The 23,016-nt window shown below is 30.0% G+C and overlaps 8 protein-coding genes across 8 annotated transcripts; 2 read left to right on the top strand and 6 right to left on the bottom strand.

Annotated features, from left to right (window-relative positions):
• Positions 1-238: 238 nt before the first annotated feature.
• On the bottom strand, positions 239-1,188 carry BX663DRAFT_517689 (uncharacterized protein). The gene is made up of 4 exons (XM_051528751.1): positions 947-1,188; positions 785-887; positions 599-724; positions 239-542 (listed from the first exon to the last, which is right to left on the bottom strand). Exons 1-4 carry the CDS (start codon positions 1,059-1,061, stop codon positions 419-421), a joined length of 468 nt encoding a protein of 155 aa, XP_051380442.1. The 5' UTR covers positions 1,062-1,188; the 3' UTR covers positions 239-418.
• Positions 1,082-6,403, bottom strand: BX663DRAFT_517696 (uncharacterized protein). The gene is made up of 12 exons (XM_051528752.1): positions 6,050-6,403; positions 5,923-5,991; positions 5,765-5,841; positions 5,286-5,675; positions 4,830-5,221; positions 3,967-4,757; positions 3,408-3,874; positions 2,753-3,353; positions 2,468-2,662; positions 2,249-2,393; positions 1,518-2,183; positions 1,082-1,462 (listed from the first exon to the last, which is right to left on the bottom strand). Exons 1-12 carry the CDS (start codon positions 6,225-6,227, stop codon positions 1,156-1,158), a joined length of 4,278 nt encoding a protein of 1,425 aa, XP_051380443.1. The 5' UTR covers positions 6,228-6,403; the 3' UTR covers positions 1,082-1,155.
• Positions 6,404-6,415: 12 nt separating this feature from the next.
• Positions 6,416-9,620, top strand: BX663DRAFT_517699 (uncharacterized protein). The gene is made up of 6 exons (XM_051528753.1): positions 6,416-6,549; positions 6,637-7,334; positions 7,396-7,544; positions 7,636-8,340; positions 8,420-8,709; positions 8,786-9,620. Exons 1-6 carry the CDS (start codon positions 6,442-6,444, stop codon positions 9,176-9,178), a joined length of 2,343 nt encoding a protein of 780 aa, XP_051380444.1. The 5' UTR covers positions 6,416-6,441; the 3' UTR covers positions 9,179-9,620.
• A 3,163-nt stretch (positions 9,621-12,783) lies between these two features.
• Positions 12,784-14,001, top strand: BX663DRAFT_157729 (40S ribosomal protein S2). Its single transcript, XM_051521627.1, has 2 exons — positions 12,784-13,025; positions 13,099-14,001. Exons 1-2 carry the CDS (start codon positions 12,998-13,000, stop codon positions 13,839-13,841), a joined length of 771 nt encoding a protein of 256 aa, XP_051380445.1. The 5' UTR covers positions 12,784-12,997; the 3' UTR covers positions 13,842-14,001.
• Positions 13,907-15,942, bottom strand: BX663DRAFT_517711 (uncharacterized protein). Its single transcript, XM_051528754.1, has 3 exons — positions 15,575-15,942; positions 14,023-15,518; positions 13,907-13,953 (listed from the first exon to the last, which is right to left on the bottom strand). The coding sequence occupies exons 1-2, from the start codon at positions 15,874-15,876 to the stop codon at positions 14,192-14,194; spliced, it is 1,629 nt and encodes a 542-aa protein (XP_051380446.1). The 5' UTR covers positions 15,877-15,942; the 3' UTR covers positions 13,907-13,953; positions 14,023-14,191.
• An 818-nt stretch (positions 15,943-16,760) lies between these two features.
• Positions 16,761-17,465, bottom strand: BX663DRAFT_517712 (uncharacterized protein). The gene has a single exon (XM_051528755.1). It carries the CDS (start codon positions 17,389-17,391, stop codon positions 16,906-16,908), a length of 486 nt encoding a protein of 161 aa, XP_051380447.1. The 5' UTR covers positions 17,392-17,465; the 3' UTR covers positions 16,761-16,905.
• Positions 17,466-17,469: 4 nt separating this feature from the next.
• BX663DRAFT_517715 (uncharacterized protein) lies at positions 17,470-18,531 on the bottom strand. The gene is made up of 2 exons (XM_051528756.1): positions 18,305-18,531; positions 17,470-18,208 (listed from the first exon to the last, which is right to left on the bottom strand). The coding sequence occupies exons 1-2, from the start codon at positions 18,476-18,478 to the stop codon at positions 17,777-17,779; spliced, it is 606 nt and encodes a 201-aa protein (XP_051380448.1). The 5' UTR covers positions 18,479-18,531; the 3' UTR covers positions 17,470-17,776.
• Positions 18,532-20,299: 1,768 nt separating this feature from the next.
• On the bottom strand, positions 20,300-22,168 carry BX663DRAFT_517726 (organic solute transporter Ostalpha-domain-containing protein). The gene is made up of 5 exons (XM_051528757.1): positions 22,038-22,168; positions 21,839-21,982; positions 21,510-21,761; positions 21,361-21,426; positions 20,300-21,288 (listed from the first exon to the last, which is right to left on the bottom strand). The coding sequence occupies exons 1-5, from the start codon at positions 22,106-22,108 to the stop codon at positions 20,388-20,390; spliced, it is 1,434 nt and encodes a 477-aa protein (XP_051380449.1). The 5' UTR covers positions 22,109-22,168; the 3' UTR covers positions 20,300-20,387.
• Positions 22,169-23,016: the final 848 nt, after the last annotated feature.

Below are 23,016 nucleotides of genomic sequence, written 5' to 3' on the forward strand. Positions count from 1 at the left end.
TAATAAAAGAAATAAATAATAATGAAAAAATACCTTATATGATGATTTCATCGAAATGGGTAATAAAGAAAGGAACTTATCAAAAAATCAATTAAAAAAAGTTTCTGCTTAATTTTTTTATAGGATAAATTTGACAGGTGGCTTATTTTCTTTTTGTTTTATATGTCGGTTAATTAAAATCACTTTTTTTCAAAAAAAAAAAAAGAAAAAAAAAAGTAATTAGATTTTGATCAACAAACAAAAATAAAAGAAATGTACGTAGAGTCTTTAATGACACTGATTATCTTCTCTGCTACATTACCTTTTAAATTGAAATTAAGACTTTTAATAATTATAGAATTATCTTGATTAATGTATTACTCATTTTTAAGGTTTTTATTTTTTTTATTTTATTGATTTTGCTAACAATGTATGGATATTACTTTTTTTTATCATCAAATGTACTGAAGATAGGAGATGAGGGCGCAGTTGTTGCCTCTCCATATAGATTATTATCAATGTCTGCATGCGGATTGAAATTATATGATTCTTTAAAATTATTCCTATAGACGTTCTTGTTAATTATATATTTATATGCATATAAAGAAAGAAAGCTTACATAATTTGACCCAGTGAGTCTAATTTATTCATTAAACTTTTTAAAGCTCTCTTTTTATTATGAAAGTAAACTAAGTTACATTTATATTCATCTTCAATGTTTTCGGATGTCTGTAAAATTGGTGATCTTTATCATTTTGAATTAATAATATTGTATCATGCATAAAATATTTAATTTGACATTTACGGCGATTGATTAAATGAATCTAAACGTACATGCTCATTAGCTAATTCAATTTGTTCTTTTCGAATGATGTTTATTTCTTTAAAAATCCTTTCTGTATCTCGACCTATTACATAACTGTTTACATTATTACACTGAATGATAATAATAGTAATGAATGTTTACCGAATACTCGTAAATCACTGTTAGCATACATTCTATCAATCTCTTTAAATTGAAGAGTAAGATTATTTTGAACTTTTACAGGATGAGGAATATGTTTAAAAGTATTATTAGACATTGCTATTAGGCAATTGATAATAAGAAAAAGGACAAAAAGCAATTTATTTATTTGTTTATTTGAATGTCCTTTTTTTTTTTTTTTGTCTTTGATATCAGCCAATAAGCAGTGATCGCAATTGACGTTTCACCTCATCGCAATGAAGAGCATCGTAATCTACATCCGGAGAACGACAATGTAGTCTAATATCCATTAACCAATTGGTATACTCGTTTTCTAATAACTGAGAATCAATTTCGTTTAACAATTGAAACAAGACTAATGAATCATGACGCAACATAGCAAGTCTTTCTCTACTAAACAAAAGCTCAGTTGCAAACTGATGGTGATATGAACTAAACCAGCGATAGTGCGTGCCTTGAGTTTTATTAGGTAATTTTGTTTCGAGGAATAAACGAAAGCTGTTTTACATTATGTTTAATAGAGTGATTATTTGTATGTGTATTTTATGTTTACCTTTCAGTATGCTCATAAGCAGATTGTAATTCAGAATTCAATAACCCTTCATTTATGTCGCGTAAGTAAACAGCTCGAGAAATAACGGTAGACTGAGTTCCTGATATGTGATTAGAAGTCATAACATCTTGTTGTTGTTGTTGTGAGAAGGTCCAGCTATAGATGAGCCAAGCTAATATTGCAATTGCACCAAGTACCTTAGCTGTAAAGGGCAAAGCGTCCATGAAGTCTTTCAGCATCGAAATTAATGTTTCTACTTCACCATACCATCCTGATAATGTTTTATTGTCGTTATTAGTCCTCTCTTTTTCGTTAATAGCATTAGTATCGTTTTCAGTTTTTGTTGTAGTAGCATTAGAATATTTAATGGTTGCAGTACGTTTCAAGGTTGATAAATTGGTATCTTTCTTATGCAATTGTGTTTGTTTGCTGGCTTCATTCTTGATGATAGGCATGAAGATAGACATGGTTTCATTCATGCCTTTCATAGCTGCTTTACTGATAATTCCTTTAACAAGAACATTCTTTATGAACTTTACACCTGTATAACAAGAAAGCTTACTACGATCATCACTAACCCAAGTAATACAATATTTCACATAAGGTACAAATGCATCGGCATATGGAAGTTGAGCAGACTTTGTAGATGTCAGAACAACATAACGTCTATGTAGAATAACAATAATCGTTAAAAGTTTGAAACACTTGTTTTTTTCATTTATTTATCTTACATGTAATCATCCTTCCTTTCTATTACTTGTTTTTCTATAACTTCAGCTTCTTTTAATTTTACCATGGTATTATTCACTGGTACAACATACTTTAATGTTCGCTCTATTTTACCATCTACTTCTTGCCATTTTGTCATAGTTAATTCTAATTAGAATAGACTACCATTAGTTCTTTTCTTCCTTTCTTTCTTTCTTTCGTATAATTACTTTATGATCTACCTTTGCTCTTATTCTCTACTGTCTTTTTCTCCCAAATACTCATATATTCGGGATTATCATCTGAAAATAAAATATAATACAAATGTTTAGCTGAAATAGGTACTTCAATCTCTGCTTCTAGTTTATCTAAATGATTATCACATTCACAAGATACTGGTTTTAAAGGTATTTTAAAGTCTTTAGGTGGAGCGAATGCTATATATTAAAGTATAAATCAAATTTTGAAAAAAAAAATTAGTAGCAGTCATTATATGATTATGCTTTATATATATATGTCATATTTACGGTTATTCGGTTTTTGAGTCGTATCTGAAATATCACTTGAAATGTTATTATCAGATATTTTAGAAGGTATAGGTGATGCTAAATGCTGATCAATTAAAGTTGGATCTATTTCATCATTTTCTTGTTGCTGCTTTTGATTTAAAGATTTTAATGATGTTGCAGAGAATTTCTTATGATTACGTAATAGATGACGTGTGGGAGAAGAAGAAGAAGAAGAAGGAGGAGAAGAATCCTCTTGTTGGATAATATTTTTTCTAGCGTCAAAAATACCGCTACCACCTGCTACAGTTGCTGCCATCATAGCCGCAGCTAATGCACCAGATTTTGGTTGAATAGGAGCTGGGAATTTACGCGGTGATTTATTATTATTTAATTTCTTTTTGAGGTCTGTACTAGAGAGTTGATCTAGTGGTAATGAATATAAAGAAGCATTAGGAACAGTATTAGCGTTGTCAGTGGTGGTAGTAGTAGTAGTAGAATATAAAGGATCTGTAGCTGATTTTATAACAGTTGTTTTAAAACTCTTTGAGCTAGACTTGTTTCCCTTTACTGCAGTAGACATACTATGAATTACATCATATGTAGTTTGAAGTGATTCAGGCTATAAGAGATGGAATATTTAAATATTATTATAAATACAAATATATCATATTACCTCCGAGCTCTTGGCATTTGAAACTACAAATTTTAATTTTTCTGCAATAATCTCGACATCATCCATTAAAGTAGTGAATATCAATGGCTCATCATTATTATCCTCATTACTACTCAACAAATCAATAGCTATAGCTATATTCGAATTTGTACCTATATTTTGAAGAGAATTATCTCTAACAAGTCGAATAGATTTTATATCACAGAGCCGAACAGCTACTGTGTTAACGCAATTCATCATAACACAGCTATAGAACCAAAATGCTTCTTGAGTAATATAACCGCACCCAGTATAGGCATAACCATAATTAGATAATGGTTCCTTCACACTACTTGGTAATTGACTGTTAAAATCTTGTTCAAGTGTATCTACAGGACTATTGGCTGAGATAGGGGAAGATGACGTTTCTGACTCCTTATGATCAGTTGGATCATGTAAAGGTTTCTTTTTTAATAAACCAACAAATGCTGTATAAAAAAAAAAAAAAAAAAAAAAAAAAAAAAAAAAAAAAAGATTAGGACATATACCTTTTTCTTTTTAAATAAAAAAAAATACCTACAAGCTAATACAACTTCATTTTGACCTACACCACCGAATAAATGTCGTAACTCTTTATTACGTGCCTCTAATGAAGAATGATATCCTGTCAATTCTACTTTAGGGATATTGGAATCATTTATACGAATTGGCCAAATAACCTGGTGCCCATCTGTATCAATAAATGCTGACGTACTTGGTGATGCAGGCGGAAGAATAGATAAATCATTTTTAGTATTATTATTACTTTCATCATTAGGACTATTATTGCTACTGCTATTATTTTGAAACATAGTTGGAACTAAAGCCCAAGGAATACCCCATGATGATACCGAGCTTGTCGTGAGAGTGTTATTATGATTATTCATCGTTGTTGCTATTGTTGTGTTATTTAAATTGTCCTCATCTTGATCAACAGAATATGGAGTATTGTTATTATTTATCGTTAAAGCTGCAGCAGAAAATGATTGGGTAGTTACAGGAGATGAAGGAGTAACGGAAGAAGAGGCATTGCCCAAGGTTACACGTGACGCTTCCCAAATAAGCAATGGTGTCAATGAAGTTGTTGACTGCTGATCATTCTCTGGTGAGGAAGATAGTATGACAAAAGATGGTTTATTTATAGCAGCCAGATTATCCAAGTTATTTTTAGATGTCATTGAATAGTTTTTGTCTGTCAAGGGCGTTGTATCTCCATCGTTACTTTTAAAGTCTAATTGCTGGTTCTGAAGCATTAGTCTCTTTGATTTCTCGAAAGCACCTATCCATTCACGCATTTCATTTTCACTCTCCGCTTGAAGTACAAAAGAAGGTCTTTATATGAAAGAAAGACTAAGAAGTTAATGGATATAAGACTAATAGAGATATAAATCTAATTCAACTTACTGATGAGCACACATAACTTCAAAACAATGTCTTCGATCAATATCAGTCATCGGTTTAATATCACATAATAATACCGAGACACGGTCGCCCATAGTAATAGCGCCTTTAAGTTTTGCTATTGGATTTAAATTAACAGAGCCAAAGCAGCCATCATACAAAAAGAACCAACGTCTTGTCCAATAGTTTCTTGCACCTCTAATAAATAAATAGCCCCATTTACAACTAGCTTGATTATTTAATGAATAATCCAAAGAATGTCGACTATTGTTTAAATGTGTTGTATTATATTTTTCTAAATCTCTAGCAGGACGAAGATTATTTAAATATTTGCATTCCATTGTAATACGAGAAGATTGTAATTGACATAGTTGATAATTACAAGTATCTTTATCCTGTATGTATGATAAGCAAAATATCAGTCTATGTATAACACGTACAGATATAAGCTATTCTTACATCTAATATCCATTGCTTCCATAATGTTAAATTTGGTTTTAACTTTAACCATGAATCAGTACCTCCTTCAAACTCTTTTAAATGAAATGTTGTAGCTAACGTGAAGCGTTCCACAAGGAAATGTTCTAAAATAGAACGGAAATGCAATATACGTACTACATGTTGACCCGACATACGAACATAAGACTTTCTCGCTTCATATAATCTAAATGCCTCTTCTCTTACAGCTGAAGCTTCCTTTGTTTTATTTTGTGAGATATATTTATTAAGTTGAGCTTCATATCTTTCCAATACTTTTTCATGTTGCTTTCTAAAGTCTTTAAATTCCTTTAACTGTGTTTTTATAAACATTTGAAGAGGCTGAATTATATTATCTTCAAGATCCGATACCTTAGGTTTTAAAATAACAGTAATTATTTAGCCTCACAAAAGATCTTACATTAATAATATAAATACTAATAATGTAGCTTGTCTATTACCAATTTTGTCTTGAATGCTAGGCTCATTTGTAAGGCGTCAGAAAAGCTTTTAATAACAGCACCTGTAAAATTAGGGTCTATAATAGATATATATGTATGTATTTATATATTAGCTTATAATAGCAAGTAAAGGTCACTTTTATACTGATGTATGTTACCTATCATAAAATCATCTATACCAACCGGAATAACCTTTTTGCATAGAGTATTGGTTTCAAGATTGAATTCTATAATTTGAAGGTTAACAATCAATCATTAAAAGTATATAAATATATATATACTTACTGTTTAACTTTTCTACATAGGATTTTATGTATTTAGATAAAGATTCTAGCCATTTTTCAAGTAAATCCAATTGGTCATCAAAGTGTAAGCTAGTCGACCTATAAATAGGTGAATCTGTGATAGCATCATATAAAGTCAATAACGTAGATTGAGGATTATTGCTTATTGGGGTTTGCATCCAATTTTATTATTATTTGTTTACAGAAAGGAAAGAAGGGGGTGGGAGGAAAAAGAAGAAGAAAAAGGAGTAATGGGAAATCTTTTTTTTTTTTTAAGCAATTCTTAATTACCCAATCATATTAATATTTGTTTAATTTCAGCAAGCTTATTTCTACAGCTCCACACTTTTTTTTTCTCCCTCATATTCATATTCCACTTATATAAACTGATCAATGTCAAAAGAAGTTACTCATGATGAATCTAATTTAAAAGAACTAACTAAAAGCTTGTCCGATGCTTATTGTCTTGTATTACAATATTCAACACAAAATCAACAACAGGTAAGATGTGTTTGCTGCACATTGTAAACTATATACATATATGATTGTATATACCTAATTTACCGTTTTTTTTTTCACAAAATATAGATTACTAGTAGTTTAAAGCACCTTTCAAAATATAGCAATGATTTACCTACTTCATGGTTTACACCCCAATTTTTAGATGCACTGTTATCACTTGAGAAACGCTTTTTGAATGAGCCTCATTTTGAAACACTCAGCTCTATCTTCAGCTTATTTTCAAGTTGGATGCGTCGTCTGTCTTCAACTAAAGATGTACGACTTCCAATGATAATGGATTCTGTATTAAAAATCCTTTTGGTTACAGATAATAGATATTTATCAATTCAAAAAGATGCATTTATAGGATGGGTATCATTAATAGGGAAAGATCTGGATACTCAACTATTGGAAGGTATGACTAAAGTGTTCGAGTTATACACTACTTTTTATAACGAAGAAAGAACAAATACAATGCTTGAGACTCTAAATGCTAGTCTGGCTCACACTTTAGCCCAGACAAACACACTGAATGATTTTGAAGTTGAAGCATGTCAAAAACTGTTGAATGCATATATCAAATTTGCAGCAAAAAAATGGGATGGACCTCGAACGATGATGACTGCCATTGAGCACGCTGTTGATGTCAGAGCTCAAGAAAAACCTCAAACTCGTGCTGAAGTTGATTTAACTACTTTAGTTAATATGGTTATTGATACTTTAAATGAAAAATACGAAACTCATTTGATGAGTTTTACATCTTTTGCTGCCCTTGCAGGTGTAGTGTAAGTTTCTTTTTTATTATTATTATTATTATTACTATTTAATTTATATCTTTTTATATAGTCGAATGTTACAATTCAGTCAAGGAAAGAAAACAAATAGAATACTGGAATTACGTAAACAATCTGAAAAAGCATTTATTAGACAATTTGATACTATTATTGATACTGTTATGTCTACAAAGTATGTCAACGAATACTATGCAAATCAAGGTACAGAGAAAAACAGAAAAATAAAACGATTTATATACATACTATTTGCATGTAAATACAAACTAATATTGTCTTTTTTTTTTAATTTTAGATATTGTTTCTTTCTTTGCTTGTAGATGTATTATTCAAATACCAAAAGAAATCATTTTGCAATCAAAAAATATATCTACATTATTAAAAATATTAACTTCAAGTTTGTTAACAAGTCCTCATGCTTTTAACAATGGTGAATTACTACATAGACTCGAAAATACGCCCTCTATGGTTGAAGAAGTGAAGCAGTTAATTAATCAACCTTTATATAAAGATATTGGCCGTATTTCTCGAGCTATGGCTAAGCTTATTAAAATAGTATTGATAGAGGATCAAGCCGTTTATGAAATCCAGACCATTTTGGATAGATTAGTAGGATTTTCGTATAATACCTTTTTCGATTGGGATAGATATAAAATAAATATGTCAGAGAAATCGATGAGTGTGGAAGAGTCAAAGAACAAGGAAAATCTTGAAGCTGCTATATGGACACTTTTTAAAAGTATATTGTTTGCATTCACTGTTATTCTTAAGTCAATTGCAGTGGATATACCTATTGGACAAGGTTTTAGTATGGTCTCTAATGCTGCTCAGGACATTATTTCAACTTATGCTAATCTTAACTTTATTACGGAACATTTGGGCGAAGGTGCAGGTCGCCAAGCCTATCAAGAAACGTTAACAAATGCTGTTGCCTATCTATTACATGAAGATAATCATTGCCAGTTAAATAAATTATTATCTTCAGCTTTTAAAGAATATGGTAAGTATGTATATTATGAATTTGACAATTATATATGCATGTATGCACATACTAAATTAATTACTTTAATTATAATCAGCACCTTCTCAATATTCGCATAATGGCAAACCTTCTATCGAGTTATTATCTATAGTCAATCAATCTCGCCTTACATTCTTTACAGATTTAATTGAGCAAGTAATGAAAGCAATTGATGATAAAGTTTTAGAAAATGATATCTTGCCTGTCATTTATCCTATACTCAAATGGAAAAATGTGAAGAATAAAAACTTGTATGAAAGTGTTCATACAGTTGTCATTACTGCCTTTGTTACCGAAAAACCTGTTTCCCGAGAATTAGCTGGTGTGTATTCCAAGATTCTAATTGAAGTAGGTTTAGTCCTTTTTACACCTTTTGATTAATGTCTAAAGTTGTATTTATCCATCTATTTTTTTTTTCATTTAGAATTTCCCTGAACCTATGAGTTTAGACCAATTCCGCTTTGCATTTAATTCGTTAATTCAAACACTTTGCAGTATGGATGACGCATTAGCATGGTTGACTGTAAATCAGTTGATAGAAAAGATATATTCTCTTAATTCAGAAGAGGATATAGTTTTACGTAATGAATATATAACAGCTCTAATTGATTTACTTAAACCACTGTCTTTGGGCCCTTTTTTCCAATCTATTTTAGATGAAATTGAAAAGATGATTTTTGCACAAGAAACATCTGTTATGCAAAAAGCAACTATGAAAATCTTGTTTGAAACTGTTAGTGGGCCTGGTATTTCTGACATGAGAAGAACTGAAGCTGTTGGTTGGTTCCTAAAGTTAAAACGACAATTAAAATTATAAAGCTTTTATTAAAATAATAGTGATGAAAACAATAATAATTTATTTTTGACAGTTCATATTTGAAAGCATTGTTATAAGGATTATGAGATTATAAAAGTAGCAGATGTTAATAGCCATTTGACATATTTTTTTCAAGAGGATTTGGATTTACTATTGACCGAAATGTAATGATACGCGACAATCAAAATCATTGTAACAAGGCCAAGTGAATTAGCAATGAGCGCAAGTTGGGTATCCGTAATCATTGAATCTTTCTTTTTTTTTATAAGAGTAAATAATATAATTTTATATAACTATTTTGCATCCACTTACTTGTTTTTATATGTATATAAATAAATGACAAGGAAACTATTGCTTTAAATGATGGAGAGGAGCTATTAAAATACCACAAAAAAAAAAGAAAAGAAAAGAAAAGAAACTACCAGTAAGCATTAGGTGTGCACATAATAAATTACAAAAATTGAACATGTATTAGCATACAGTACTTCCGATACCAATTTGCGGTGCGCCAGATCCAATTTTTTTTTTTTTTTTTTTTTTTTTTTTTTTTTACAAACATTGTGAAGTTAAGAGATAGCGATGCCTTCTCTTACTTGTCTGAGTCACCACTACATGGCATTTCACTATCCACTTTGCTCTTAATTCCTTTCCACCCTATTTGTCTTTATCTTATGTAATGGAGCCGTTACATTGAAGATAAGAAGCTCGAGTTATGCTTAAAGTTAATTTTGTCACATTGTGCCAGAATTGCTTTGCTGACAGTTACTTGATCGACTAGGCATCATATACTTTGTATTCTTCTTTTTTTTTTTTTTTTTTTTTTTTTGCTTACATAGGTCTACATTCTGTATAACATTAATTCTGTATTGTGTACTGTTTACATAGCTACGCACTTTGGTTGTGATTGTACTACTAAACAGAATACATTTATAAGTACTGAGTCTTCTTTTTGTGAGCATTCAATTGGCTTGATTCAATCAAGATTGCCGACCACTATTATAACGATACCTAATGTCTTTACTTTGGAGCAATCCTGCACTGTCTTTTCTACTATTGCTGCAGCTTGGGAAATAAAAATAAACACTTTACATTACTTACACTGAATTATCTTTGTATATTTTTTAGTTGGTGATCCTACAATTTACCGAAACGTCTCCTTCCCTTCGAAATTTTCCCATAAAATTCATACGAGTCAAAAAGGTAAACTTATTAATGGCAACTTGAGAGTACCCTTAGAGGAATTCCCAAATCGCTAAGGATTCTCAATGCACAAGCTTTGAGTGAAGATGGTAGGCATATCATGACATGATGCAAAAGAGACCATCTATTATTACTACCAAACAAAAAATGCTATAGTAAAGGAAATGGGTTGTGGAAAACTAACTCTTGGTCGGCAAAACGCACATCATGTAAATTGTGGTGGGAGGGTTATTTTTATTTTTTTATCTTGGCTTTTGCTAAAAGTACACATCCATTCGTACACGCTCTTAGATATATGCATTCAAAAATACCTTCCTTTACCCTTATTTTTGTTTACTTATTTATTCTTAATCATAAAACGAGTCAAAATAGCGCGAATTTTTTTTTTTTCAAGTTGACACCTTCAACCTATACTCCTAGTCTTCCATAATGTGAAAACCTATGTTTTGCTTATAATACTTTGATAATCATAGGCAAAAAAAAAAAAAAAAAAAAAAAAAAAAAAAAAAAAAGATCCAAAAAGAAAGTCCACATTTATGCATTATGCAAGATTATGATCAATTAAAAAAAAAAGCCACTCTCTAGAAGAAATGGCTATAAAATGTAACTAATTTCTCTTTTATATCAACTATTATGATTTCTTTACCTTTTGAAATCTTATTAAATATATTTTCTCAACTGGAAACAAAAAGAGATAAATTAGCCTGTCTTTTTGTATGTAAAAAATGGTATCAGCCTGCTTTCGAATCTCTTTATACTGACATTAGAATTAATACATTATGGTCATTTCGATCATTTCTAAACATAATTGCACATGATGACCAAATACCAGGCAAGCATGTCAAAAAAATAGAACTATACAGATTACAAAGATGTAGGCAATTCTGTTTGACGTCAGCTGAGCTTACCGTATTAGCTCGTAACTGTATGAACCTAAATGAATTTTTGTTTGATAATGATTCTCAATGGGAGATTCTAAATAAGTTAGATTTTAGTCATTATTGGAAACGATTACATAAAATTCCTTTTATCAATAATGGAAATCCTGTATGTTTAAATGTATGTTATCAACTTGAGGATAGACTTACAGATCTAAGTCTATCTGGATTTACTAATATTTATGATATATGCACCTTGTTAGCACGTCTACCTCATCTACAATATCTTGTTATTAACGGAAGTTTGCAATTAACTCTAAATGAAGACATGTTGACAAAGATACATAGATCTGCTCCTTTACTTAAACATCTTCAATTGGATACAAACATAAAACTACTAGCAGATAATCATCATCAGGCAATCCAGTCAACGAAGATCAATGGATCTGATAATAAAAATAAACTTGAATCATTACAATGTGATATCCTTGGCCCTCAATCTGCTTGGTTTCCAATCATCAAACTATATTATAATAATCTACATACGCTTTCTTTGAATCTCTTTGATCCATATATACCAGGCGTAATGTCAGATAAGCGTACCTTGTCAAGAGAAGAATCAATGGCTACTGTAAACTCTCTATTTGACTTGATTAAAGATACAAGAATGTCTATAGAGCAGCTTAAGATAAGATTCGAACAATTTACTACTAGTTTTGATTTTATTCGGTATTTTACATCTTGTATCGTGAATGAATACAATGCAAAGCTAAACAAAAGTAATAAAACATGTATCTCAGTCAATTGCTCGTTCCTGAGTTATTCATCTGCTTTTGTTGAATTTTTGGGGCCAAAAAGCTGCTTCCAATCAAGGACAGCAATAAGAGCAAGAAAGGCAAAGGAGCAAAAGATAGTTCATGAATTCAACTATGAGTTTGTATTATTGAAAAGACTAAAAAATGATTATCAGGATGAAGTAGACATCTTGACAGCTATCATCGCAACTCCTCTCTGTCTTTTCACAACTCGTCTCAGATTAAAAATGGAGCTTCAATGCTTTGAATATCATGTTTCCCGTTCCTTCTTTCAGGATCTATTAACAATCTTTGAGCATTTTCCTCAACTTGTAGAACTGTCATTGGATTGTCGATATTATCAACATAAATTTAACCATCATGAGAAGACAGTAGACAAGCAATATTTATCTTTAAATACTCTGTATATAGAGAATAGTGCGTTGGATCTTGATCACTATTGTCACTTATTTAACTTGTGTCCAAATATCTCAAGCCTTCATCTTAAAGACTGGAGCTTTGAAAGATATAATTTTTATTCTCTTGAACGCTTATGTAAGAATTATAACGTACAGCTTTTCACAAAAAAGAAATAAATCAACTATATTATTTAATTATTACATAATAATAATAACTACGCGGCCCGGACAATGTTTGCATGTCTGAATGTAGTAATTGAGCTATGAAAAAAAAAAAAAAAGGCTGCCAAATCATATTTCAATGCAGTCCAAGTATGCAAACTAATGAATCCTCCTCTTTGAATTCTTTAAATTCATTATAATTTTATGTAAGTGTAAAGAAAAAGAAAAGAGGAATGGATTTATTTATAAAAGAAATCATTATGGATGGATGGAAGACTTGAAAAAAAAAAGATATTGAATTCTTACTTTTTTTTGTTTTTGATGACATGAATTAATTTTTTTTTTCTTCACATGATGCATTAGCAAATGGCTGATTCTGCACCGGCCGATAATAGTAAGTTTTTTTTCTTGTAAAGAATAAAAAACGAAAGGACACAATGACTGATGATGAGTGTTTGTTTTATTAGGACGTGGTGGTTTTGGACGTGGTCGTGGACGTGGACGTGGTGGTGCCCGTGGACGTGGACGTCGTGGAGAAGACAAGAATGAATGGGTTCCTGTCACTAAGCTCGGTCGTCTCGTTAAAGCAGGCAAGATCAAGTCAATTGAAGAAATTTATTTGTTCTCTTTGCCCATCAAGGAATACCAAATTGTCGACTACTTCCTTCCTAAACTCACCGATCAAGTTATGAAGATTATGCCTGTTCAGAAGCAAACTACCGCTGGTCAACGTACTCGTTTCAAGGCCTTTGTTGTCATTGGTGATGAAAATGGTCATGTTGGTTTGGGTGTCAAGTGTGCCAAGGAAGTTGCTACTGCCATTCGTGGTGGTATCATCCTTGCTAAGCTCTCCATCATCCCTGTTCGTCGTGGTTATTGGGGTACTAATCTTGGTGAACCTCACACTGTTCCTTGCAAGGTCAGCGGCCGTTGTGGTTCAGTTATGGCTCGTTTAGTTCCTGCTCCTCGTGGTACTGGTATTGTTGCCTCCCCCACTGCTAAGCGTGTCCTTCAATTGGCTGGTATTACTGACTGTTATACCACCTCTCGTGGTTCCACTCGCACCCTCGGTAACTTTGTTAAGGCTACCTTCGCTGCTATTGGTAATACCTATGGCTTCTTAACTCCCGATCTTTGGGAAGAGACTGAATTTATTAAAGCTCCTTATCAAGAGTTTTCTGATTTCCTTTCTCAAAAGCAAAGAAAGTAAATTAATAAATTCTATTCTATAGTTTTTTTTTTTGTAGTTTATAAAGGGAACTTTATATATGTATACATGTTTATATATGTATATTCATTAAGTTATATGTGGAGAAATGAATGTATGTAATTTAATATGTCTTCTTACTCCTGCTGCTATTTAATTAATTAATAGATCGATTTTAAATAAGATAATGAATACTCTATAATTGATAAAGGAAGAATTTATTATTATTATTATTATTATTATTAAAGTATAGAAATGATCATGAAGATGGTGATAGTGAATAAATAAATAAATAGTATAAGATAGTAATAATAAAAAAGTATTATATATAACATGTAAATATCAAAAATAGGCTAACGCTTTTGAAAGTAGTTTTGTATTCGTTTATCTGTAATGATTTTCTTATTTAAAGGATGTTCGATACCTTGTGGTGACATATTGAATGCAACGGGTGCTTCATAGGATGGCTGGTTGAAAGTTCCTCTAGAGATCATTGCAGTATTATTATTATGAGCCTGGAAATAATGAGTACTATCTCCGGATGCAGAAGAATTCGATCTATTCAAATTATCATCGTAATAAGGTGTCATACAAAATGAATTTCTGGCTATCATTTCGTTACTAGCATTTATTGATGATTGGAAGGGATGAGGAGAAGAGATATCTGTTGGTGTCCTATTCCCGTTACTGTCATATTTTTGACTGTTATTATTATTATTACAAGGAACTAGCTCAATTAAGCCTGACATGGGTGTAACACTTGATTTTCTTCTGTTATTTTCACCAAATGTGAATGTAGAATCATGACTTTCTTTTCTTGTCGATACGGGTTTACTACGACGATGTTGGTTTGTTGTAGCCGCAGAAGAAGAAGAAGGAGGAGGAGGAGGAAAGTGACGATGATCTGTAAAAGGTTTCTTATTAGATTTTGATAATCTATTATATGGCATATTATTTTGAAAATTTGTGGTAGCAAGCGGAGGAGGAGGAGGAGGAGGAGGAGATAATGATATCTTTTCTTTAAGGCCTAAATGACGATCATACGGTTTTATTGAACTATAATAGCCATCGTAATATGTATCATGATCATGTCCTCTGCTATCAAACATAGCTATATCGTTCCAAACAGCCAGTTCATTTTGATCCTCTGTAGTTGGAGGTGATAATCTTCTATCATCGTGATTAGAAAATGAGGGCGAAGATAGTGTTTGTCTCTTTTGATTAAAAAATTGAGTAGAATCCTTTTCTTCTTCTTCTTCTGTAGGGTTGTCGTTGAAAATATGAGAGGCGATAAACCAGAAGATCAAGCTGATAAAGGTAAGGCCTATGGTAATACCAAAGATGATGACTTCAATTCCAATTGAATATTTAGCACAATTGATTGAATTACTCGAGTCTGTACAAGCCTGATGAATGGCTTTAGCATATTGATCGTATGTCCAGCCAAAGGAAGTAACGATTAGAACGAGAGCTACAAATAAGAGTCCGACTATCAATTTTCGAAATACATATTTTCCTTGTTGATGATGATTTGCCTTAAGAATCCCGATTAAGAAAGCTATACCAAGTAAGGTAGTAGCTAATAAAAGCGGGATAATTTTGACAAATGAAGATTTTGTCATGACAGGTTGAACTGCATTATGCTGAGAAGATGCTATTTGAAGAATAGTCGGTATATCTATAATAATAATTAATTAATAGGATGATATCATGATTACATGTTATATGTATAACCTGGTTGATATTTCAAATTAGTTGAAGAACAGGTACAATTTAAAGCATAAAAATAACATGATTTCCATAAACCAAAAGAAACAGAGTCAGGTATAGTTAAATTACTACTGATATTTCGATAAAGATGAACTTGATGAAATGACATTGTATTCCTAAAGGCACAACTTTCGATCGAATCATTTGTCTCTAACCAGCTACTAATTATAATGGCTAATAAAGCTAAAAATAAGACACTAATACGAAATGCTGGTAAAAAAACTCGTTCTACAAATGGGCCATAAGGAGATTGTTTCCTTATGGACATCTAGCTTTTCTTTTATAACTTAAAAAAAAAAGAAAAAAATAAAGAAAAAGAAAAGAAAAAGAAAAGGAAGAAATAGATATATTAAAAAAAAACGAGAATGTTATAATTAATGAACATAGAGACACTCTATTATATTTTGTAATACACGAAATAAAATTAGAAAAAAAAATTAAAAAAGGGAAAATCCCTTTTTTTTTTTGGAACAATTAGCTTATCATTCTCTTTCCCCTATGAATTTTCTTTCTATCTATTATGAATCAATCAGCATTTAATTCACAGGAGAATCAGACAAAATGTGTAGAAAAAAGAGAAGAAACCTAATGAACTTCTAGAATAATAGAGTCTATTAAATACAAGTGATAGAAAATAGGAATTTATCCTTCAAATTCGACAAAAACACTCTTCTAGCATGTTATTTGTCAGAAAACTATTTTATTATTCGGTATAAGTTTAAATTATAGCTTCTTCAGAAAAAAAAAAAGGGGGAGAGAGAAAGAGAGAAAGAGAGAGATGGAAGAGGGCGAGTATATGAAAGAACATGATAGAATATATATTAAGAATATCAGCGTAATAAATTAAGAATTACGTGTATTTAAAGTATTAATAAAAGAGGTATTATAGTTGTGAATATGAGTGTATTTGGTAAGATTTAAATAAAACCTGTTATTTATTTGTTATATGTAACTTTATTTTATGTATTATATCTTTCATTGCATATATAGAGTAGTAGGATTAATCATATTCTTAATATAAATAAGCTATATGCCTGTTTATCACCTCAAGAAAGAAGCTTTATTAACTACTTTTAGATCAATTAACAAATTGTATTATGAATGTGTATAACTGTTACACATTAACTACACATGATATTGGACGATCCTTTTTTTTTTCTCTGATATTAATAAAGGCGGGAAGAGAATAATAATATTGTTTATTAAAATAATAATACAAAGTAGTTAGTTTTAGTAGAAAGAAAGTAAATAGATAGTAAATAGGAAAAAGGGAAAGGGTAGGGTTAGGGTATAAATATTAGATTGGGGGTAACAATTGTTTAAATTCATTAAAATCAATAAAGCCATCTTTGTTGATATCTCCAACAGACATCATTTCTTTAAGCTCTTTTGTAGTTAAATGTGTTCCTAATCTTGTCATAACTTGTTCTAATTCTTTTAGACTAATTCTACCATCTTGATCTTGGTCAAAATATTGAAAACATGCCATTATTTCTTCTTCTTCTGTAAGCGTGTTATTACTAGATGGTAAATAATAAAGCATAGCTAAGACAAATACATTAAAATCAATTTTATTATCATGATTTATAGTAGCAAATTGAATGATATGTAAAAGTTGCTCATTTGAGATGCCAAGTTGAATAAGAATATCAGTAAATTGTTTCAGCTCAATAAATCCCTTTTTATTTGTATCATATAATTGAAAGGCTTCATATAAAGTATTTAATTCTTCCTTTGAAAGGCCAAGCTGATAATAATTCTTTTCTTTCAATGTAGTCATCATTTCTGATAAAATAGAAATTAAAAAATATACATGTTATTAAGCAAGTAGAAAAAGAGAAGGGGGAAAAAAAAAGGAAGAAGAAGAGTAATCATAAAATGTCCCTTATATATTTTCTCATAATAAATATCTTTTTTTTTTCTGGTACTGTACTTTATTACAGCAGTAATTAATACAGGGCCGCGGCAACAAATTCTTTGTAATACGTCTGTTGATAGGTGACAACTTTCTATCTTTTTAATTTGTAATTTTCTGTTTAGAAAAATTTAACTTTATTCACAACAAATACTTTTTGTTTTTTTGTTTTTTTTTTTTGTTTGAATAATATTTTAATCTCCGTTATAAAAACTGCCAAATATAGAAAACAAACTTTTTCTTTTTTCCTTTTTCATTGCTCAGATTTGTGGCTACAAAAGAACCTTCTAATGGAGGACTTATGCTGATGATGTGTGCACTCTTTTCTTTTTTTAGTAGTGGTTGTATTTGGTTGTTGCACTCCCATCATAGTACAAAATTCTGTAAAATTAACTGCACCGTCATTGTCCAAGTCAATATCCTTAATTAACTCACGTGCTTCTTCAAGACTTATTTTATCTCCCAACTTCTCCATCATAGCTTGAAGCTCAATTTCATTAATGAAACCATCACCATCTTTATCGAAGGCCTTAAAAGCCTCTTTCAATTCTAACTGTTTTGAGGTAAGACGATGAGGATCCGATAAAGTAGGTCTCATGATTTTCGCAAACTCTTTGAAATCTATACTTTCATCTTCAGCTTGGTTTTCTTCATTACCTCTATGACCTGATCCTTTTTTATTAAACTTTTTATTTTAAAAATAGAACATTTATTCCTCTTTTTTTTTATTTTTTATCTTTTTTTTTTTATTTTCTGTTTGCGGGTAAAAGTAGATGTTTACCATGGATGAAAATGGTGAGCTATCGACCCCCGCTGAATGCAATACTTCTTCCAATTCTGTGTGGGATATTTTCCCATCTTTATCTTTATCAAAACTAGTGAACAAATCTTCCAAGTCTCCTTTTTTTCTACTACTTAAAAAATGGCTTCCAAGACTAATTCTTTTTGATGTCATGTTTATATATAAAAGAGAAAGAAATAAAATAAAATTAAATGAATAAAGATCCTAATTTTATCTCCTGACTTGTGAAACAATAGAAGAAAATACATACAACATTCGTTTGTTTACTCTATAGAAATCCTAATTAGGCTGTCTCCGTGTAGGAGAGAAATAACTATGTTTGAAGTGGTGCTCTGACTTATAGAGAGATGAAGATCTTTTTATATTGCATAGGCAAGACGAGACATAGATATATATATATATTTGCAACTATGGCATCTTTGTTCCAAATAATATTTTGCCTAGTAAATAGAAATATCATCGCTTATCTTAAAATTATGAAGACTGGCATTATAAAAAAAAAAAAAAAAGGTCATCTCTAATAACAACCAGAGGTAACTTGAAATATTGACCTTCTTCATATCTTGTAGGATAGCTTTCTTTATAAACTGTAGTAAATCAAATTATAGCTCTATTGATAATAATAGTGCTAATTACCTTAAATTAATTTATTTTGATAATACATGGCCACGTTATCATAATTTATCTCTTTTGGATAGTATACATATCAGTTCTATTGAGTAAAATAAGCAACACTATTATCAAACGTCTCTGCTGGGAGTTTAAATAATTGTTCTATTTTTATTCGAATCTTTTCCAAGTTGTAAACATTAAAATACAGAGCATCTAACATATTATATCCTATACTGAGTTGGGATGATATAACATTACTCCATTGACACGATCCTTGCTGATAATATCTATATATATATTTCAATCTCGTTAGTATGTAGTTTTTCTTTTATGTTCAATACCTAACAACTTAATGTGTAAAGTAGTATTCAGATATTGATGATTACACAGTACTATCTTTTATCATGATAAGATAAAAATATATATCCTTTTGACTAGGATCAACAATATATGGTATAGTATAGTCTTGTAGTAGTTAATGGTTTTAGAATATTAAAGTCTTTTAAAGAAATTTGAATTGTATTTATTTTTTTTATTGTTGTTGGACTTTTTCACAAATTAAGATCTTTCTTCTTCTTGCGAATATAACCATCAGCAGCATGCAATGGCAAATATATATTTTTAGTTTCTAGCGAACTTATCCATTTTTTCCATGAAGATTATTTATAACTAAAAAAAAAAAAAAAAAAAAAAAAAAAAAAAAAAAAAAAAAAAAAAGAAAACATAATTTATTAGTCATGATTTCAAAATACGCGTTCCTATCATTTGTTTGTTGCGCTATATTATCTTTTAATACTTTTTTTTTTTTTTTTTTTTTTTTTTTTTTTTTTTTTTTATAAAACTCAAGAACAAATATATTTGCAGCTTAAGGAAAAGTCTATGTTGTAATATAAATAAAAATAAACTCGTGACCAGCTAATTCAAAATAAAATAAAAATGGCAGAATTAATATGTAGAGTTTTGTAATCTTGTTCATCCTCTATGAAGAGACATAGAACTATTCAAAATAGATAATTAATGTAGAAAGTTATGATCTACTGCATTACCTGTGTACTATATGCTAGGTCACATTATTACTAGTATAAATGGAAAGTAGTATTTTTAAACTCATGTCAAGATAAACCAGACAAGTTTAAAATTTAATTATGGATAGGCATTTTTTTTTTCAAGTATACTATAATGTAAAGAAACCCATAATTGAATTATACATAACTCTGTACTAAGGACTGATGAATAGGTTTACTTTATTATATAATAGGACAGTAGTTGATATAGAAATATATAATTTATACTTGAATAGTAAAATAAAATAAAATAAAATAAAATAAAATAAAATAAAATAAAATAAAATAAAATAAAATAAAATAAAATAAAATAAAATAAAATAAAATAAAATAAAATAAAATAAAACTAGAAACTAAAAAGCAAATGCCTTGAATGATCATGTAGTCTAAGGTTTGGAAGACATATATCCAGGCTGAGGATAGATATCCATCTGTATTCCTGACTCTGGCTGTAGCGGTCTGTAAAGATCAGTACTTGAAGGTATTGAAGATGGAATGGTAGAATGATTATTATTGTTGTTGTTGTTAGAATTATATATCATAGTAGCAGAGGATGTATGTTGCGGTATATTAACTGCTTCCATTTTATAGTTAGGGTCTTCATTCTGTACTGACATAGGATTGTCCAATAAATGCTCTGTCAAGTTATTATTGAAATTATTTGGATCTGAAAACTGTTGATGTTCTAATTGCTGTTCCCTTTTTTTCTTTAAGGCCTTACGCTTTCTCATCAATCGGAATGAATCAGCACCACAACATAAGACATTAAGAAGGAATTCAGGGATATAAGCAATGTATGCATCTATAAATGCTCTAAAGTAAGACATCTTCTTCGTTTGGCCCATTTTGACTGCATTAGCAATATTATCTTTAGGACCAAAGAATCGAAGCATCAGGAAACTATCAAAGAACATCACAACGCATATAACAATTACATAAAGACCATTCTTAACAGCATCTGCAGGCCATGCAATGCTGCCATGTGTGCCATCTGTCCCCTTAATCACATTACATGTTGTGAGAATAGTCAAAAGTACGTCACCTATATAAAAGATAATCATGATGGGGCCCTTAACGCACCAAAACATGCCATGAGCAGGAATACGACCTCTTTTCCATTCTCGACTAAATACATCTAAATAAGTGAATAGAGCTGTAAGAATAATAGAGAGAGAGTAAAAATTGATAATTGTCAAATATACATAAGCTCCTTTGAAACTATAACTTCCATCACAGTAACGGCCTCTTAATTCAGCAAAAATTGAAATAAAGGAATCAATAAGGGACCTAAATTATTTACAAATTAGTATAATATGTTTAATTTTAGTAATTTTTATTTTTTTTTCCCCCTCGTCTTACCATATAGGATATTGAAGTACAAGAATATCTGTAATTATGCGATAATGCATTCCCCACATTGAGTTTCTATTGTAAAGAATAATAATCACGAGGAATATAGTTAATACAAATAATAATAATAAATATATAATATGTATATATATTTTTACAAGTGACGTTTTATAATAAACATAATTTTTATATCCTTAGCTTCTTTCAAGTTACCAGCTTCTATTCTGTATGGTTTTAGATAAGCTTGCAAAGAAAAATAAAGATTATATACAGCGAATGCTTCAAATACAGTAGCGAAAAACATAATGGTGGTTGCATAATCATATCTTAAATATGAAAACCAAGCTAATGTTGCATATACTGGAGGAAACAATAAAACTCTTAATTTATGTCTCTGTAGTTGCGGCTCACTAATGTAATATATTAGTTATTTTATTTTATTTTTAAAAAAATATTGCTGTTACTCTTGATATTTTTATAAACTTACTAATAATTTTTTAAATGCTTTGTCACTGTTGTAATCGATACAATCCAGGTTATAAATAAAAGAGCTAAGCAAGCCATCCAGCCTATAACATGCCAGTTATCTTTAGGATATTCTCTTACATATGCCCAATCTAAACCTGGATCACTAGGATACTAGTGTTAGCATATCTCGTAATCATGCTTTATCTATTTAGACTTACAATCCACCTGATGTAGATAACCCAGGCTCTGTAGGACATGAAGAATTTTTAGATACTTCTGGTGAACTCATAAAGTTAATACTAAATATGGATAAGTTCAAAAAAAGCAGAAGAAAAAAAAATAAAAAAAATATGTATACAAATATAAATGTCATGATTTAAAAAAAAAAAAAAGGGCTTATCCGGAGGTTTAATTATAAATAGCAGCAGCGGCTAGACTATTCAATAAAAAAAAATATTACTAGCTGGTTTCATTTTATTGTATACGCCACTCATTATAATTTGATATACATAATAACGAACTTCATTTGTATTTAATAAATCAATTTTTTTTTCTTTTAAATAAAGCATTAATTTAATAAAAGATCTATTTAAGCTATAGTATTGCCCTTCCTTTTTTTTTAAGAAAAAAGAAGAATGTATAAAAAAGAGTTGGTTAAATCATTCACTTCTTTTATTCTAGAAATGCTTGGCAAAATAAAATCTATGTTGAACAGTTAGCTTATTAATTCTTATATAATAGTTCCGACTGTAAACAATAGATTAAAGCATGTATTCATATCAATCATTTTATTGTATAAATTTTTATAGAAAAAAATGAATAAACGCGTTAATTTCATGTGTGCCGAGGAATAACAGAGATAAGCTTTTTTGAAGATAGTATTTAAACTATTGTATGTGAACTTTACTTGGTATTTGCAATCCGGTTTTAAAATAACGACTTGCCAAGTTTTGATATTTGTATATTCATATTTTTTTTTTTTAAATTTGAAATCAGCTGAAATAATAATAAAAATAGCTTAGATAATATTAAACAATTAGCACACTTATAATAATGATAAGTTTTTTTTAACTTACTACCATAAACGGAAAATAGGATATTGTTGATGAGTTCTGCAATGAACCTGTGGATGAGGAGAAATGCGCTCTTGAAGACGTTACAAACTTTGATTGATGCCTGCATATCAAATCTCTTGAG

This window comes from Cokeromyces recurvatus (assembly GCF_025118155.1).
Source record: "Cokeromyces recurvatus strain NRRL 2243 chromosome Unknown BX663scaffold_23, whole genome shotgun sequence".
NCBI classification, from domain to species: domain Eukaryota; kingdom Fungi; phylum Mucoromycota; class Mucoromycetes; order Mucorales; family Mucoraceae; genus Cokeromyces; species Cokeromyces recurvatus.